The sequence below is a fragment of the Telopea speciosissima genome, chromosome 1, assembly GCF_018873765.1.
Source record: "Telopea speciosissima isolate NSW1024214 ecotype Mountain lineage chromosome 1, Tspe_v1, whole genome shotgun sequence".
NCBI classification, from domain to species: domain Eukaryota; kingdom Viridiplantae; phylum Streptophyta; class Magnoliopsida; order Proteales; family Proteaceae; genus Telopea; species Telopea speciosissima.
The window spans coordinates 7,049,537-7,070,107 of NC_057916.1; the positions used below are offsets into that span (position 1 = coordinate 7,049,537).

General features: G+C 38.0%; 2 protein-coding genes across 2 annotated transcripts; both read left to right on the forward strand.

Annotated features, from left to right (window-relative positions):
• Positions 1-1,042: 1,042 nt before the first annotated feature.
• LOC122667405 (protein ACTIVITY OF BC1 COMPLEX KINASE 8, chloroplastic-like) lies at positions 1,043-2,268 on the forward strand. The gene is made up of 5 exons (XM_043863675.1): positions 1,043-1,191; positions 1,311-1,435; positions 1,836-1,916; positions 2,006-2,066; positions 2,175-2,268. The coding sequence occupies exons 1-5, from the start codon at positions 1,115-1,117 to the stop codon at positions 2,251-2,253; spliced, it is 423 nt and encodes a 140-aa protein (XP_043719610.1). The 5' UTR covers positions 1,043-1,114; the 3' UTR covers positions 2,254-2,268.
• A 7,618-nt stretch (positions 2,269-9,886) lies between these two features.
• Positions 9,887-10,432, forward strand: LOC122667396 (E3 ubiquitin-protein ligase RNF181 homolog). The gene has a single exon (XM_043863664.1). It carries the CDS (start codon positions 9,936-9,938, stop codon positions 10,428-10,430), a length of 495 nt encoding a protein of 164 aa, XP_043719599.1. The 5' UTR covers positions 9,887-9,935; the 3' UTR covers positions 10,431-10,432.
• Positions 10,433-20,571: the final 10,139 nt, after the last annotated feature.

Sequence of the window (20,571 nt, forward strand, 5' to 3'; positions counted from 1 at the left end):
AAATGTAAATACCAGATTAAGAAGGGTTACAAGATCTTGTTAGGATATGAGGTGGCATTTGGGACTGGTCAATGGTTGCAGAACTTAGTTCCTTTCTCTGTGTGTGTGTGTGTGTGTGTGTGTTGACCGTTTGGGACTGATCAATGGTTGCAGAACTATGTTCCTGTGTGTGTGTATGTTGACCATTTGGGACTGGTCAATGGTTGTAAAACTATGTTTGTGTGTGGACCATTTGGGACTGGTCAATGGTAGCAGAACTATCTTCCTTTCTGTGTGTGTGTGCCAGGTCTTTTACTGCAGACAACAAGGAAGTTATTCAAGGGGTTATGCTAAGAGGGGTTTTGGATCCAGACATGACATAACTTCATTCACTTCAATTTAATTAGCATGATAACCATGATTAGATGACTTTTACCATTTGAACTAAGCTCCCTCCTTGAAAGTTGAAACCCGGTCTTTTACTGCAGAGAACAAGGAAGTTATTCAAGGGGTTGTGCTGAGAGGGGTTTTGGATCCAGATATGACATAACTTCATTCACTTCAATTTAATTTGCATGATGACCATGATTAGATGACTTTTACCATTTGAACTAAGCTCCCTCCTTGAAAGTTGAAACCCTGTAATGAAATTGGCATTGAAATTGCTAGGATAACCTCTTCTCCCACAATGACCAACACCATTGGTCATTAGCTGAAGACTATTAAAGATGGAGAATGAAGAAGTTAACCGTAACAACGGTTAAAGGGTTTTATATGTTTCACTTGTAACTTAAGGGACCCTTTTTTTTTGGGTCTATCAACAGAAGAGTCGAACTTATGACCTCCTGGGAATGAACCAGGAGGTCAACAATTTTATTCGCGACGGAAGTTGAGTGGTTGCAATCAGCTTGCATGAATTGAATATTCGTTTCTACTAATTGCAAGGGAAAATGTCAATCCCTTATTGGGTATTTCATTCATGAGTGCATCTTATTGTAACCAAATTGAATACTCCTGTTGATTGCTAGGATGTTCAAGATTGAGGCTTTTGTGGTTCTTAATTAATTGACTTTTGACTGTTTATCAGGGTTATAACTTGATTGAAAATTTTCACTTCATACAGGTGCTTCAAACCATGATTCAGATGGGTGTTCTCGTGCCTACTGGAGATATGACAGCTGCTAGAAGAACGGCGCAGTTCTTTCTGAATAGGTGCTTTCAGTAAAGATGGGGAAGAAGCTTTTGTTTTGGAGGGAGCAAGTAGAACTGTTTGATTTTAACATCTCCGTTTGGCGGGTTTGCTTATCCATGGAGGTAAACATCATTTGCAGCTTTGAGGAACGACTTGCAGAACAAAGGAAAGAGAGAGAGATGGCCACAACAGAGCTTGGGTTCAAAAAATCATCGAGCAAAGAGGAAAGAACAGAGAAAAAGAAGCAGCGCCTGGCTACAATTGGTAATGAACTCAGTAATTTATTATTCATAAGAATTTAGGTCCTAATGTCAAATTGACGTTGTCCAAATGGATTTGATCTTGTTGAGAAATAGCTTGATTTCTACCAAGGATTAATTAGAGTCAATTCTTCGTATATTTAGATATTTTTGTTAATATATTAGATATCAAGACTCATTTTAGCTTGTCCTGATGATTATAGGGTTGGGTTGAGTTGAGTTTTTCGGTTTCTAAATCTTAAGTTTCATAGGTACAGAAGTATAACTAGGTCTTGCCAGATTTTGATTTTACCATCCTTTCCATCAATTGTGCAATTCAGCTCCTATGTAGTTCTTGATGGAACTTATTAGAGTCAATATTGGATGTACACTTCTTTCTACTGAATGTTGGGTTCTGTTTACAGGAGAAGACCTACTTGCCATTGCTGCAGACCAACCTTTCCGTTTTCCTGCCACTTTTACATTTGTTGTTAGAGCATTTTCAGGTGTAGTAGCCAATGACCTTCCCATTCTTGGCTATTTATTGCTACTTGACTAATTTTTTTCTGAGAATAGTGAGTCTTAATCTGTGCAGTGCTAGACGGCATTGGGAAGGCCCTTGACCCTCGATTTGACATTGCAGAGATTGCTAAACTGTGAGTGTGGCTTTAGTAGTCAGATCTCTTTCTTATTGGTTGATGAAAGTTCTCTGAGATCTGTGGCTCTGTATTTTGTCTTCCTCACATGTCTTGCATGCCTTATAGCTATGCGACGGAATTACTAAGGTTTCGTGGGGCAGATGTTGAGGTCATCATAAAGGCAAGCTTCTTGAATTTTTGTTAAGTGTACCGTGATCCCACAGAGTACAAATTATAACTGGTGTACATATATTTACGGTCATAAACATTTCAGGACTTCAAGAAGAGATGAGACCAACAATCCCGTGCATTCTACAACATATGTAGACAAGCAGATAGGGTTGAAAAGCTTGCTAAAGTCATCCAACGCTTGGTAGTGATTAAACAACCTGTTTTATGCAGTTGTACTACATCTAGGTGGTTTTAATGGTTTAAACTATTCTTGTTTCTCTGTCAATCTCTGGTCCTGGAATGACTTCCATAATTGCCCTTGCATCTCTCTTACAGGAGCAAGGTGATCTGAAACTTCGAGTTAGAACTTTAGAGTCTGAGAGGGCTTTCCAGTGTATTGCAGGTGTTCAAAAGGCAGTCGGAACTGTAAGTGTAGCTGCACTCAACTTTGAACAATACCATGAATCATGGTAAAGAATCATATCTTAATTTACTGTGAGATTTTTTTTATGGGGAGAAAGAAGCTATTGCTCACAAGGAATCTAATCTCTCGATAGAATTTAGATCTTCCCCAGTTTTTTAATCTTTGAAAATTTGCAGGATTTTCAAAAAACAAAATAGATATACATATTGTTGTCTAGTATCACTTGGAGATTTTCTTGAATAATTGGAGAAGTTTTCCATTAGTTTTGTATGTATGTATGTACGGTGAGGTATCACTGATCGGGCAGACCATGATGAGGGGGGCATTTTGGAGACAAAATCATGAGTCTAGGTTACACTTTGTATACTGGGGGGAAGAAGTAATGATTCCATCTCCGTGGTTTATTGCTCCAGACCACTAATTCCCTTAGCTGCACCACCGATAGCAAACTCTTCCCCATATGCATATATTCAGTGAATCTTCTGTCCTGTGTTTTTTATTCGTTGTTTCTAATAAAATGGTTTGTATGCTTAGGTGCCTGCAATGACTGCATATCTGCTGTCTGCATTTTTACCATTCAAGTTCTGTTTAGTATTCTCATGGTTAAAAAATTAATCCAACGGGGGAGGCTGATAACAGGAACTGCTTGAACCACTGGTGAGTGAATTTTTGTCAGTTTTATCTTTTGAATCACATTATTTTATCTGTGTATGCCCACTTCTCCTTACTGAACCATAAATTCTATCATTAGATTTGTTAATGGTTCATTCTCTGGCAGATTGCATCTGTGATATACTGGCATATATTTGTGTATGGCCCTATATTATAGTGACTTTCTGTTGTGTTACTTGTAAATTCATGTTTGGATGATAACTCCTACATAGTATGTATCCGACTTTGAAATTAACAAAGTCACCATCCAACTTCTATTTTACTTAGTGATTATGTGGACCATGTTGATATTGAGAGGAGGAACATCAAGCATTTTCCAGGTTTCAACTTCATGCGGTGATACATCCACCACAAACTAGGTCTATAATTTCAGTTTTCATATCAATGGATTTAGAAGAAAAAATTTAAATATCTTTTTCTTTGTAGGCCTTACCCCTCCCCGCTCCACCTACCCCCCAAAAAAAAAATCTATTTGCCAACCCCTGACATTGGGTGTATGACAGATAGGTTGCAGATTGACCTAATGTGAAGTTAGTTGTGAAGCAACTTAACCGTTGATACGGAAGGACATGGGCTGAAGAATCACAAATCAAGTGAGTATGAACATTCCAACATTCATCTTGGCTGGTGAAGTTGTGATAAGTTACGACGTCGGCCACTAGGAGTTAGTCTTGTTGAAGTGGGTTTATGGTCTTAGGTTGGTGGCATGCTAATCTTGGTCTTTTCATTTGAAGATAATCACCCAGACCATTTTTTATTGGAACTTGTGGATCATCCCATTATGTAGTTTGCAAAAAAGAATTAAACCCTCTTACACTTACATGTATCTGAACAGGTTGATGCTATTAATGACAGCTTTGAGTCCAGGTATAGGTTTAATCTTCTGAGAGCCTTCATGTTCAGAAGCTTCATTCTTTCTTTGAGTAAGGGAACATGCTTACCAGTTCAGGCTACTGATAAAAACTTCAGCTGCCAATGGATCGGATTTTGATCTGGTTAAGTGCTTATTGTTAAGGGTTTGATCCGATCTGTTAGGGAGTGATTTGATTAGTAAACAGATTGAATTGGCGGATTGAATATAGATATATCTTGATTCAATCCGAAATGATCCAATCCAACTAGTTCAGAGACATTTCTTAATTGTTTTCCCTTCTATTTTTGTTAAGATTGTGCAATTATGGGGTTGGGGAAGGCTTTCTTTCTGTGCATCTGACTTCAGTCATCTAGCAAAGGGCTGACACAGTAACAGACATGAAATTGGAGATTTGATTATGAAAATTGGAGGCTAAAAACATGAATGGAGGGCAGCAGAACTCCGCGGGGGGCTCCGAACGAGTTAGTTATGATCATAATGTTTTTTTTTTTTTTTTTAGGTGAATAATGATCATAAGGTTATGTACATGTAGTACCTGAATCTCTGTTTCTATGTAATGTCTGTCTTTTGTCAGGTAAAAATGCACTGCAATCACAGTTTTAGCTATTTTTCTGGCAGAAATCATGGAGATGTAGGAAGCAGTTCCCGCCAATGGTATGTACCATGTTTTCAACCTCTGTGTACTTATATTGTTAGATCTGTCTTCTTTAACCCCCACCAGGATTTGTCAATACTGCAAATTGAATCAACTAGAAAGATTTACATTAGCTAGGAAAGAAGGGTATAAACCTGGGAGGGGGGATTAGTGAAAACAAAGTTCGAGTAACAGATTTCCCAAGGTGGAGTTTGAATAAGATCTGTTTAAACATGAGATGATTGATGAAGAGTCCCCTTCAATGATCAATGAATTCACAGTCCCATTTGGAGAGCAGAGATAATGGCTTTCCTTGCCCCTAGGGCCTCTGCAAGCAGAGAGATGCGGCTATTTCAATTTAACTGCAAGACTACATGAGTACATGTGTTAGTCATGCTGTGATATGACTAAAAATTGAACTCTGCCTCTGATTCCATACTAGAAAGTCAGTGACTCCAAGATGCTTGAAGTTGTCAAGTTACTTCTGGTAGGCAGATTGTCATTACAGCATTTAAATAACAGAAAGATTAGATTCTGTTTTTTTTGGTTTATCCTACTCAAGGGCCCACAGGCCAACTACAAGCTAAGGGGGAAGGCTAAGACAAGCCCACAATCTACAACTAGGGGGGGAGAGGAGTGCCTTTTTGGCACAATATGCAATCTAGGAAAGTCGATCCCTTGACCTCCTGGGGGGCATGCACTCAACTTGCAATGCCTCCAACCAACCGAACTAGCGGTTGTTTGGAGAAAGATTAGATTCAGAACATGGAAATAAATGATAAAATTAAACTTTCCTTACTACAACTGACCGGCCCGAAGTCATGGTTCAAGGAAGCGGGACCGGCCTCCACTGATTCCGATTCTGATCCAGTCGGGATCTGCCAAAATCGATCTAAACACTTTAGAATTGAAAACCCATTTCAAATTGGCTAGAATCAAGATTGGCCTCGGCCGATTCATTGTATGGGCCAAAATGTGGATTTTTTTTTTCTTCTTCTTGAATTGGTATGATACATTCAATCTATACCGTTATCGATATATCGATAGTGATAATGACTGATACGGTTTCTAATACTGTGTTTTATTATTTACCTTTTGACCAATGTTTCAAGAATTGGGGAGTAAAATCAACTCATCTGATCCCGATTTTGGACGATCCAACTTGTCTGTTTTTATATGGGAAAAATAAAATCCCTAGAGGGCATTAAAACAATGATTCTAAAGTCAATCCAAGTTGAGACTAATCCAAATCCCGACTCAAACTCTTCCGAGATTTTCTTCACCCACGATCAAAAGAGATCGAGAGATTTGGATGGTGTCTAAAAGATATCGAGGAACAATGGGGAATAAAACTATAGGAAAAATGTTTTTTGCATTAGGGCATAGGATGCGCTGAACCCTCCTTGAATGATTGAAATGGCTGTCCCATCCCACCCCATGTTCAAGGGTAAAGACTAAAGAATATCATCGACTTCGTATATTAGTGGGGTGAGAGTTACGGTGGATTTTCTACATCGTATCTAATAAATTGGGATTTTATTGGGACAGAAATGAAAAGTCTTTGTTTTGTACAACAAGTCGATAATATCGATATAGATTTTCTTGGGACGGTGAATAGTCCTGCCTAGAATCTTCTATTATTTATTAATTTAAAAAGTCAAACATTCTAATTAAACTAAGAAGTCAACATTTTAAACCAATCACGTCACTAGGAAAGAGCTAAGTCACGTCAATCGAGACAGGACAGGATGCGGAGACTGTTAACTTTGTCTATGATTCCAAATGACTTTCTCCGTTGCCAACCTTAACTTTATTTTCCCGTGTGTTTCGCACTCAGCCCCCAGCTTTTCCAACACTGATTCCATGAGTTTGCCTCTCTTCACACCACAGGACTTTTTTCGCTCAACCAAAACGAAGCCCGCTTTCCTCTTTTCTAAGTTGAAATTTCTAAACATACCATCATAACTTAGCTCATAGAATTGGGAAAACCAAAGCTCTACACATGGAAGATGTGACATCTAATGATGCCGAGTTTAAGGAAAAAAAAAAAAAAAAAACTATGTCAATCGAGTTCACACCGTTAGATGAAGTATTTTTCATGTGTCGAGTTCCAACACCCATATTGACAGATGTGGGCATTGAAGAGGATTTTAATCCATAGAATTGAGTTTCGTGCCTCACATGCAAATATCAAACTAACTAGAGTTGGATAGTTGGTGATCATGGTCTTAAAATATAGATACGGTACTTGGCTGATCCTGTATCAATGTAACGGTTCAGGGTAAATTTGTTAAAAAAATATAAATTTTTTTTAATAAAAATAAAGGCAAAACCGTCCATACGAAACCATGGGCTGAATAACCCATGGTTCAAGGAATTGGGAGTGGTTTGAGCGAACTGGCCGATTTCGATATGAATCAACCTATTTTGAACCTAATCGGCAGAGTCCAATTCCAATTCCGTTAGATCCGAGTTGACTACTCCAATGTTCTTTTCTAGGGTTGTGGCCGATTCCAATTTGGTCAGAATTGATCAAGATGGAAAAAGACGATTTGAACAGTTAATACACCTCCGGCTGATTTGAACAATTCAATTTTCATTTGAATAGTTCAACTTGAGGCCTAATCACTTGTTCAGCTTAGTCAGCAGATAGACTCTATGTGTATGTCCTGAAATGTTATTTATGAAATATGAATACCTAGTTTGTAATTCATAGCTATATTATAATCCTTTTGGAAATACAACTAATTTTCTCTTAGTCATTTACCTATTATTCCTCATTAAATATAAACTTGTATGGGAATTGTTTATGGATGGTATTTTATATGAAATCTCCAAGGGATCGTTTTCCTTATATTTTTGTAATCTTTTGATAAAGGAAAAAAAAATTACTAGGTGTAAGATATTATGGAATTGAATCAAGCACCATTTGGATATTCAAATCCTTATTAATGGATTCAAAACTTGGAACAATGTGTGAGTGATATGTTGGATTATTGATTAAGTCTCGTTTTAATTATCAGTTATGAACTGGATTAGGTGTGATCTAATTCATATCCAACCAGTTGATTACTCATGTGAATGGAGGTAGTGTTGCCAAATTTTGTCTGGACCATTAGATTTTGAGTTTGGGCTTGAAGAAAGAAAATATAGAAAATTTTGGATTGAAATCATGTTCCTGCCAAGGTAATAGGTATCGATACCGGTGTTTGTATTAGTCTTGGCCAGAGTTGTTAAAATACGGATATAGATTGTGCCATATCGAATTGGTGTTGGGCATAAATTCAAAAATGGATCACTTTTTCACCTATACAACTGATTCGTAGCTTTACAGTATTGGTATCGGTCTCTAGGGCTGATATGTTGATTCGTCATTGATACCTTAAACTACGGTTTCAGTGGGGGGGAGGAAGACATGGCATTTTGTATGACCCAAATACCAGAGATTTAGTTCCTGGTATTGACATGGCCAAATTGATCCATTTTGTCCCTCAAAATATTGATACATAGATTTTTTTGGGGACAATTTTACCCTCCCCTATTTTGATACCATCGATACAGTATCAAATATGTATCGATAAACGACCACGGATTGGCCGATGTCAGAACTCTATACCTAAAATCATGGCTGATCTAGAATTGTGTAGAATCTTTTTGCCACCATGAGCCAGGGGGGACGAAACCTGCTCCAATAAAATTCATATTATTGTTGTGGAGAAGGTGAAGCACAAGGAATGAAGAACATACATAGTGATTGGAAAAAGGGAATCATACCTAACTTCACCACCAAAAAAGAAAAAGGGATACCTAACATGGTGACCATTCAAAATATGAAAATTACCAGTAAAACCTATATTTTAAAAGAGGCTCATAAAAATTAATGCCCACTTAAATATAAACTAGTGTTAAATGAATCCCCAGTATCGCCGCAGCATCACAAGGGATCCGTGAATCTATTTCCTTGAGACTCGAGATATGCCACACGAATCACACGGTAAGGATCAGAATAAATTCCTAATATTTGAAAGGTCAATGTCAACTCCACGTGAACAGTAGAACCTTTTTTTTTTTTGGTGGAACATGAACAATAGAACCTGAAGAGAAGAAAAGAGAAAGAGAAACTAGGTTCCCACTTTCCCACACATTATTGCCACTTTTCTCCAACTCTCTCTATATAATGCAACCTTATTAAACTCCGAATCAAGATCCGGTTTACCCAAAAAAAAGATCTGGTTCGGGTCCAGCCAAATTGGGTTAGATCGGCTAGAAATCAGTCCGAATCAGCCATAATCTAACTTGACCATGGTTCATAATCTCGGTATCAAGATCAGATTGATTGTTTTGAATCAATATCGCCCAGAATCAGGTCAAATAGCCCCTTTATTTTTATTTTTTTTCATATAAAAACAGTTTTTTGACCTTTTTACCTTTGTTCATACAAGTGAATCGGATTGGTCTCATCTGATACCTATCCGAACCGAAAAATATCGATCGATCTGATCAGAGATTACAAACCATCACCCTAACCCTAGATTTCATACATGGATTGGTTGAAATTTTTAATTTGTGATATAATCATAGGTATTGATATATGCACTCATACAATACCAGTCTGTATTGGTATTGTATCAGGATTGGGCTAAGCCAATTCCTCTATGGATCGGATGACACTACAATTTGATACCAATACCTATAACCATCATCGATTTATGTATTAGTATAGTATCTATACTGATATTGATATGATATCAATACGAATCGGTGGTATCGATATCGTCATAGGGTAAAATGGTCCAAAAATCTATGGTATTAATGGTTTTGAGGGTAAACTGGTCCAATCAAAGTTGGCCAATACGGCCACCGGATACAGTAGTAGTATACCTTTGATGACCATTGATTGATATAACGGAATCCCAAAATCCAAAATTACAAACAAAGCACCTCTGTTTTGACCCTTTTAGTCATCAAAAGAAAATGGAAATGGAAATGGAAAAAAAGGAACAACTCATGAGAAAGCGTGTAACTATCTCTTCAAAAAGTACCAAATCTCAAAAGCCCTATAAATCTCTCAACCCCACTTATCACCGAATCAAACAAGCAGAGGAAACAACAATGGGAAGCGTTTCAGATTTCTTGTCTAAGCTCTACACCATTGCCATCTGCTTGTTCTCCATCTTCGTCATCGAAGTAACCATCCTCATCCATTCCCTCGCACGTTACCCTTGGCGGCGCGTCCAGAGACTCGCCTCCGGAATCACCGCAAGCACCACCTTATTGGCTCTCATCGACGCCCAGCATCCGGCGATCCGTTACTCCGGCGGCGGTGAATCGAAGGAATGCGCCGTGTGTTTGACGAGATTGGAGGACGGAGATCAAGTCAGGGAGCTGCAATGTAAGCACGAATTTCATAAAGATTGTTTGGATCAGTGGTTGAAGAGAGAACAGGTGACTTGTCCGCTGTGCAGAAGGTATGTGTTGCCTGAGGAAGTTGTGTTCGAACACAAACAATTGAGAAGCGAAGAAGAGTTATACAGGGAAGAGGCGCAGCTTGCGTTCATGATCTATTCTATGTATGGTGGTGGCTTACATATAACGCCTTCTGGATGAAACTTTGATCTTGAAGGTTAAAAAAAAAAAAGACGAAATCGAATTTGTTGTCGTTCTTTTCTTTCCTTCTGATTCTACTCAATTTTGTACATAAATTGTTTTTGCTGCAAAATTCTATGTGCAGTTTTTCAGTGTTTGATCTTTCTCAAATTGAAATAGCAAATCCAAGGTTTTGGCTTTCGTTGATTCGATCTCAGATCAGAATTGTAGAATCCCCAAAAAATAGAAATGGAAAGAATAATCAAAGATTTCCATATCTTTTAAGGGAAAATGAAATCTGTCCGGGAGCGAGCGCCGGCATCAACCACGAAGGGCGCGGTGGAATTTGAGTCATGGTTCAAAAACCCAGAATTCAGATCCAAATCTGGTTCAACCATGGTTTTATGGCTTTTAAAGTAAATCGGTTCAGTGAATCGGTAGATTTGGATCAAAATCATTCTGACCTTTCCAATTGATTCCAACTGATTCGGATGGATTAGACACTGGCCGCCGATTCAATTCCAACTCCTTTTTTGAACCATAGGATCAGAATCATATGGAAGTTGATCGGAGTTAGAGATTGTTTATATGTGTGTTTTGTTCTTTGAAGGAGCATTAGACCAGGGATTTAAATTACTTTATCGGGTCAGATCAGATCATTTTGGCCTAAAATTTGAATAAAAAATGAGAATCAAATCATGTTACCCTCAAAAGAAACTGACACCACCAATCCATATTGATTTCGATCTCTGGCGATATGTGAATGCAATACCGATACTTAATATCATGCATCAGGCCTATGGTGGGATTAGATCTGACCGTTCAGACCATCGACGGAAGTGATGAACGGTCAACGGTTTTCGGGGATATTTCTTAGTCTAAACTGGCTGTTAAGATGTGCGATTCAGAAAGAAAAACTATCTAAGCATGTAGATTCCAAACCGAAAAATTATCTCTTTCAGTTCCTTTCCCGACCTAGTTCCCCAATCCCTCTAATAAGGGAGAATAAACTTGTTATGTGTCTAATGGGGTCCACTCTAGTGTATGGACACTAGATTGGACTAGCCTAGTATGGGATAGATTAAAGGGTTTGATTTAACGCATTCTATCAGCTTCGAAGCTTTTGGTGTATCAGTCAAATACCTAACATTTGGTATCAGAGTCAGGCATCACGTCACGGGTTCGAGTCACGAAAAGGATTACTTGAAGTAGAGTGAAAGTCGTCAAGAAATGACTACATGTCACCAGGAAAAAATCCTAGAGCAGAGTGAAACCACTAGAAAAGGACTACCTATCACTAGAGTGAGAGCCGCCGAAGATGACGATTGTAGAAACGTGATGGTTTGTTATGTGCCTAATGGGACCTACTCTAATGTACGGGTGCTAGATTAGGTCAGCCTAGTATGAGATAGGTTAGAAGGCTTAATTTAGCGCGTTACATCAGATTCAAAATTTTTAACATATCAATCAAATACCTAACATTCTTCAACTAGGTGAGTGTTTAGGCAAAGGTAGGATGATCATTGTCCCCCTAACAAGGGGAGCTGGGAACTGGACGGGATAAAGATCCACTCCAAAGTCCAAACCATCAACTTTGGTTGTATTAGGATTGTTGTTTCTGTTTTTTTATTCAGCTTCTAGGGGCGGTAGTGCTCCAATGCATTGTATCCATCTTTGTTTTTTTCTTTTGTCTTTTGTCTCTTCTATTTTATAAAGCTTTCCCTGTTCAAAAAAACAAAAAAAAAAAACAAAAAAAACAACAGAAAGGGCTTAGATTAAGGCAAATTCACTTTTGTTTTATATCCAGGTTTCATAGTGTACTGCCATCCATATCAATCATGATTCAAGGTCGGTGGAAGAGCATTTTCACAAAAATACTTTGAAAGGAATTTTCCTCCCATCTTTTATTCATGGGATTCCCACATTTTTTTTTTTTTTTGGTTGAATAGGATTCCCACATAATGAGTCAATATAGTGCCACTCTCTCTCCTTAAAACAAAATGTGAACTCGTTATTAAACACAACCGACACATTGTCCCCCACCCCCGTTGTTGGTGTTTCCCACTTTGTATTGTGGGAAATGTTCGATGCATCCTTAGAGGTCGACACATGGACGAGGTGCATACATTTGAGCATGGCACACATGCGATGGAAAGAAGGATTTTCAGCTCGGTGGTGCACATCCATCCATGTCATTCGAACAACACTTTAGTTATGTGTCGAGCTCTGGTGATGCGCCGTAGAGTAGCCACTAATATATTTTGTTCATGTATGATCGTGTTGTGCATTCAACAGTTGGATGGGTATGAGAAGGGTTATATGATTAAACTTTTGTCACCCAACCTTGTATATACACAGTCGTGCATAAAATCTGAGTCCATAATTTATATTAGGCATGTTTAAAATTCCTTAATTTTCATTCAGTAATAATGTTAATAAGACATTCTAGCCAATAGGGAAAAATTTTAAAGGAAAAAAATTATTTAAAAATAAAACTTAGAATAATAAAAATGAAAGAGGTGTTTTATGTATTGGACTATTGGTTGTCCTAGAATGTTTTTTTGGCAAAGTAATTATCTGTGCCTTGTGGATTGTGGAGCGATCTCTTGCCCTTAAGATAAACTGTATCAAAGAAGCAAATCCCATGGTGAAAACGTTGGACCACAGTTTTAGAAATCAATATTGGATTGGTTGTATCGGTAGTACCTGACTGTTATGGATCAGCTGATACGGTAAATATTGATTTTTTTTTTCTCTAGTTTATGAAATAAAGAAATATAGTGTTTTGATTTGACATCGAGCCGATATGGCTGATATCAGTATCTATAATTGTCGATAATTTCTGCAGGGAGATTGGTACCATTACTGATACCGTGAACTAAATCCTTGGGTTGGATCAATATTTAAATATAATAAATTGGAAAAAAATTCTCTTCAACGTGGAACTTAATCTTAATAATTTTAGGGAAAAGATCTTTTGCTAGGTTGTCTGGAGTCTGCGCCAAGACATAGGGGAGTGTGAAATTACTCTTTTTACGTAAAATAACAAATTTCATCCATGTTGATACTTCTACGAACATTCTCATTGGTCACATGCTGATGCAGGGCCAACGCAACCTGACAGCGATCTCTTGCCCTTTTATCAATTTATACAACAATGAAGACTCTAAGAGTGCGTTTGGTAACGTTCAGAACAGCTCTGAACAGTTCTTTTGTTCAAAAAGAACAAAAAAACATGAAAAAGTGTTTGGCTTTGCGGTTCATTTTTTCATTCTTTTAGAACGAACCGGAGGTCTTGAGCACCAAAAGAACAAAGAACGAAGACCGACGGACAAAAGTCACAAAACTAGTGATTTTTTTAGAGAAATCACGAAACTCATTTATCGCTCTGCTAGCACCAATTTGGGAGACGACAAAGGAAGGACTCGCTCTGCAACCCTAGGTGAGATCTCTCACTCTCTCTCTCGCTCTCTCTCTCCCTCTTTATCTCTTGCATGCTCCGGTAACGTTCGCTCGCTGTTTCCCTCTCTCTGTTACTCTCTCTCCCTCTCTATCTCTCGCACTCTCTGCGCCTCTCTCTCGCTCTTTCCCTTTCTCTGTCTCTCTCTGTCCTTCTCATACTCTCTGTGTCGTTTTTTGGCTCTTTCCCTCTCTCTGTCTCTCTCTCTCTCCCTCTCACCGTCTCTATGTGAAGATTATGGAAGATTGATCCAATTTGTTTTCGATTTTGTCTCAGGAAGTGGATCAGCACCCCTAATCAGCAGCCTACAACCGAAAAAGGTATGGAGAACAACCCCTTTGTTTCCCATTTTGTCTCTGCAGAAATCGATCCTCTATTGGTGTCTCTCCTAAGTTCTCTGTTCTGTATAGGATTTTGGGGTTTTATTCCACCCTCTAAGAGGGCTGCTCGAACTCAGTCTTGGCTCCTTTTGCTCACTGCTGCTGCTACTTCTATTATTCCCCTGTGGTTATCAAACGTTTTCTCTATTCAGCCCTAATGTTCAGATTTTGGTTGATTACTTCTTCTAATTAAATCTTAGTCTGTTATTCCTAAGTTTCCTAATAATGTTGGACTCTTTCCAACTTTGTATTTCCTCAGATTGAGAAACAGAAGCTTTATCCTACATAGTTTTTTTGTTTTACACAACCTCCCAAGTCTCACTGATTCATAAATCATGGTTACATCCAATATTGGTCCAGATATACTTCTTTCAGATGTAATTTCTAATTGCCTCACATCTATATAGTGTAGAAACAAAGGAATTCGTCTTTTGATCAAAATTCAAATACAAGGCAGTTGTAAATCATTTCCATACTTAAGGTAATGGGGTTTCAGCACTTGAAATTATTTATTCTCCATAAACCACCGAATACTCAACACAACTCAACTAATCTTTGACCCAACTACAACTACTTTTTCCTACATGAGTATTGTTGTGTTGGTCCTCTATTTAGCACTTGAAATCATAAGTACACATTGTCCTTTCTTACTCCTGCAGCCCAAATCATTTTTTCCCCTGTACCCATATTAATATAAGAAATTCCAATTTGCATTGTAGCATAAATCTACTAATAATACTTTCAATTTATCCTTTTGAGATGACTGCAGCCAAGTAATTTTCGATTATCCCCTTATCCTTTTCACACTTTCAACCTTCCTCTTCTCCTAATGGTTACAATGGGGTTCAAAGTCACCTGAGGATTAGGGATCAGAATTAGGGATTAGAATTCCCAATAAAATTCCAGAATCTTTGAGATAGGAACAATCAGATTTCAGGAAAAATTAAGCATCAGAAAATCAAAGGGTCTGATCTGGATGATAAGCTGTTCAAATTCTGAGATATGAAAGAACCGTACTAAGGTTAGGTCTGTTGGATATTCAAGAACAGAATTCCAGAACCAGAAATCGATAACAGGAAATAAGGAAATCAAAACTGAATTATTAGGAATATCGTAAATTGAAGCATGAACAAATAGCAGAAGTCATATTTTAGTAAACAAACCCAAAAACCTAAGAATTATACTAGAATTAGGATAATTTGGAATTCGATGGATGTGCAGGCCTAAGAACAGATCAGAACTGATATTCAGATGCAGCAGGAATAGCAGAACAATATTATGCTATTGTTCAACATAGAAAGACATGTCTGAACAATATTATACTATTGCCCAGTTAGAGCTGTCCAAGTGGCATAACATAACTTTATAAGTCCACGTGTGCAAAAACTGATTTGCAGTCTAAATTAGGGACTTCTTTTGATAAATTTATATATTCTATATGCTATTAATCTGTTTGATAAATGATGTACATGGTTGCTACATAATGAATGTATATGTCTCTCCTGAATTTTTGCAAATGAACACCAAAAAGAGTGGTTTAGTGCTCATGTAGTCAATTTAACATCTGAAAATGCTTATTATGTATCAATAGTTTCCTTTTGGTTTCACCCATTTCCTTTTTAAACATCCAATCTTATTCAAGTCATGCTTCTCATGCAGCACTTGGACTTTCCTTACACAGCACTGAGCCATCTCAGTCAACTTCCTTCATCTTACCAATTGGTGTTAACACTAGGTTCCAGGTAATGCATTCAGTGTCAGTTCTATGCTTTATAGTTTCACCCTTGATCTGTTTAGTCTTTTTCAGCCTTGGGATGGGTTTGCATTTTGAGTGAAAGTGAGTGAAAGAGTGAGAGAGTAAAAGAGAGTTTTTTTCTTAGTAAATATTGCCATAGTCCATGGCATGAACTATTTTCAAGTTGGCAAGGCAGTCTTGAACAGATGTGTTTTTATAAGCAGTGGTTTTCAACACATCAAGCCAAGAAGCTGGTGGGCCCATGATCGGAAAGGCACAGTGTGGACCACCAATGTGAATTGCTGGTCTACTTTTCCTTCCATTCCAGCATCTCTCTCTCTCTCTCTCTCTTTGGGGGGGGGGGAGGGGGGGGAGGGTTGCAGGGAAGTGGAAGGAAAAGTTAGGGAAGGTGGTCATCCTAGTCAAGTCATTTTCTTCTTTTTGGTTTCTGCTAACTCTCTCTCTCTCCCCTGCCGTGTGTATGTGTGTGTGTCTGTGTGCATGGTTGAATGATGTAACTTGGAATCTACAGTCTCAGAGGAGTTTGGTGTCATTCATCCACAAGTTTTGATACTTGGGTTCAGCTGGATTGATAAACTCTTTTTTTTTTTTGGAGGGGGGGGGGGGGGGGGGAGAAGGGTTTCTTATTTTACTATCGATTGATTTCAGGTTGTTATAGTTAGTAGATTGTGTTGCAGAAAAACATGATTTAGGATTACCTTATATCAGTATGTAGATAGACAAACAAAATACAAAGGAAAGAAAACTGGGCTGGTGGAGTTGGAGTATAATAATGATGGAAGAAAGAAGAAGAAGAAAGGGGTTGCACTCAATTTTGATGGGTCTTTAGCTCAAATTGGTAGAGCACTTGGAACATGAGTATGTTCCAAGAGGATGGTGGTTCGAGTCCACCAAGGCCCTCTGTATTCAAGTTATGCCACTAATCCACACAAGAACCCAATTTTAATGGCATCTTTGAAATTTGACATATTTTTATACTTACTTTGGGTCTGTTAATGAGATATTTTAATTTTATGCTAAGGTTGGTAAGAGAGAAGGATTTTACAAGTCTTTTTTTTGGTATAATTGACAAAGAAATGGCATTATTGTAATTAATATCAAATATGAAAGAACAGGTTTTACCAAACACCATTTTCGTTCTGAACGGCGTTCTTGAGACCATTACCAAACGGTCATTTTCTGTCTTAGAACGCCGTTCTAGACTAAGAACCCAAAAGAACGTTTCTAGTCAAGAACGAGTGTTCTTTGTTCAGACCATTACCAAACGTAGCCCAAATCATTTTTTCCATTGTTTTACATGGTGAGGACTCTTTGAACAAAAATGAGGACTGTTAGGGCCATGGGTGCACCTCAGTTGCCCAACTTGATACAAAGAGTCCTCACCATGTAAAACAGTGAAATCCCAGTGCATCTGGTGGCTAAGATGTACCTTGAAGCTATAAACTCATACCATTAGCATTTCTCTTATGAGAGTTCCACTGGAACGACCATGAAGTCAACCTTTACTTGGTCATCTTTTAAGAGGGATTACATATAGTGTGACTTAAGATGATGGGGATGTTTACCAAATCAATATTGGGATAATGTTAATCTTTCATTACTTAATTAATTAAAAATACATAAAAATCATTTAATTAATTATTCAATCACCATTCAATAATTATCACTTATTAAGCCTCTGATACAGAAATATATACCTTCCTTAGGTTTTTTTTTTTTTTTGTTTAATAGAGGTGAGAAGAAAAAGGTCATCTTTTTATACACAGTCATGTATGAAATACGTATGATCAACACTTCAGTCATTGAGATAGATACGTGAGAATTGAATGGTCATATCTGATGGCTAAACTGTTGATTGTCTTCATACATGATCGTGTATTTTACTTGTAGTAATTCTTCGTCAATGGGGCTACCTATCGTGATTTAGTTTATTTGTACAATCCAAATTTTCTTCTACTAGATTGCTCATTCAAACTATTGACTACCCTAGTTTTTTTTTCTAATCTTTTAATATTTTCATAAATAAGGAAAGCTTAATTTGCGGTTGACCACTTAATCTTTTGTTTTTTCCTCTTTTGTCTTGTGTAAGGCTTTGTGGTGCTTCTTATTTTCTCGCTAATTTGGCTTGTATCATGCCTTTTGGTTTTGTTTTCCTTGTTCTTTTAATAAATTAAATTATTCATTAAAAAAAAACATCATGTACAAATAAAAAAAAATTGTCTTCTCCCTTACTTTATTTGAATAATTGGACTTTCAAAGTGACCATAAAATTTAAGAACTAACAAAATCTACAAAGGGGGATAATAACTGCCAATCGCAGTTGATGAAGTGTGGTGCAGTAAGCCGATGAAGTGCGGTTCAGTAACCCCATGCTCCCAAGGAAGTCTCGGGCTTGAACCTCCTGGCCATCGCCACCCCCTCTACAACTTCCATACTTCCCATCAATGACATGATATTGTTCATTTTGGCAAGTGGATAGGGTGCAAAAATCCAATCATCTTGACCCGACCTTAATCTGTCCTGAGCTCAAACAAGGTTGGACTAGGCCTGGGGATAAGGAAGGGTCATGTTGGGTTTCACAATTACTAGGACCTTGTATTAATGTGTTATCTAATATATAATAATATATAGATATGTATATATATATATATATATATATATAATATTAATATATTATATAATACCTCAAAAAGTGGGTTGGAGCTTTGTTAAGTGCGTTGTGATGTCATGATGGAATTTGTTAATTTCACTATTCAATGGGTCATCAGGGCCAATCAGGATTAGGCTGGGTTGAAGGTATACTTGGCCTTCGCAGTGTCGGGCTGGGCTTGGGTTTAAGTTAAGGCTCTTAGCGTTAAGCCCGGCCCAGCCCGGCCCGTTAACACCTCTACATGTGGACCTCAAGGCTTTAAATCGCGTCATACCAAGTAAGGGAGATCATAACATATATGCGCATTCCATGACACATCTCCAGATGATGTGAGATTTTTCGTAGTTCTATATCCACACTTCCACTGTGACTATATTCAAAATAGTCAAACCCATCATTGGTTCATATATCAATGAAGTACTACAATGAGGCCCCATCGATGGCACGATATTGTACATCTTGAGGCAATGTGGGATTTTTTGTTGTCCAACACTTTCTTACCCAAAAATAAAAAAAGATGATACCATTCAAATACTTCACAACAGGCCTTTGACCTTCTGATGGAAATGCGACGAAGAAGAATGTGTAAATCATCCATAACTCCCATTGTAAGGGTGACATTGATCCTAGCAGTTTTTCTCCCTGTGCATCCCCGTCTATAAGCTGACCAACATTATTAGAAGAGAAGTGAAATTAATCTCCCAACAAGTTCATTACTAATTTTTCTTCTTCTTAATTTCACTAACCTGCAAATGGATTTTCATAATTTTGTTAGCTATTATCATTTTTTCCCCAAGTAAATGGCTTCTGTAGACATCTCTTGTACTCCTAACAATCTAACTAAGGACCTCTTAACCTCTAATGGAATATTCCTAATAAAGCCTAGAGGAGACGTGATGGGCTTCCACATTAATAATGAAAATGTACAGATTCGTCATATACCCGAGAAGGATCAATAGAACAAAAACAACTTCCTTCCAACTTAATGGAATAAGACACTGGGAGTGGAGCTTTACGAGCAGAGAAATACAAAAAAAGGCGGATCCTCAGACCCACCACATTGTAACATATAGGGATACAAGTTTGGCCCTGTTGGCCCAAACCTGCCATAGCCCACCCTGAGCTCGAACAGGGCCTGAGTTGAGATACCTGGCCTTGAGGGTGGGTCAAGGTTAGAAATTACTGGACCTAAGGTAGGGTCGGGTCGGGCCAGGGTTGAGCCCGGTCTGGCCTAGTCCGACCCTGTTTTAAGTTATATAAAATATATATTGATATATTATATATATTATAAATTTTAAATGTCACGCATATTTGTTATATAATATATTATATATAAAGATAATATATTTTATTATAATATTATTTTATGTAAAATTGATAATTTTCTCCTCGACCTAGCCCAACTTATTCCAGTCCAGGCATTTCTCCCTTCCCCCAATCCATGATCAAGGCCAATCAAGATCAGCCCGGCCCAACCCTAAGGGCAAGTTAGGATTGGATTCTCTTGACCCTGACTCAGGGTCAGGCTGGGCCTTGGCCCAGCTAAGGGGACTCAGGGTTGGGCTAGGGTTTCAAAAAGCCCGGCCCAATCCAACCTTGTTGCAGCCTTAATAACTTATAAGCAGGGTTATGAAAATCGAAATCAGGATCGAAGCGGTTAGTTCTGATCCCAATCAGAATCAATCGGATTGGTCACACCGATTCCATCGATCCGATTCCCATTTTTTAGAGAGTACGTGTAGAGCTAAATTCTCAAGGCCAAGCCGCCAAGGTCGAGAATTTTTTTTTTTGCAAGGACCAGAGATTAATACCGCAGATCAGATAAGGGATTTACGAGAAAAAATAACTGCAGGAGGGGGTTAAAACTTAATAAGGAAAACAAAAAAGATCCTCCCATCTCTCTTGCAAACCGTAAT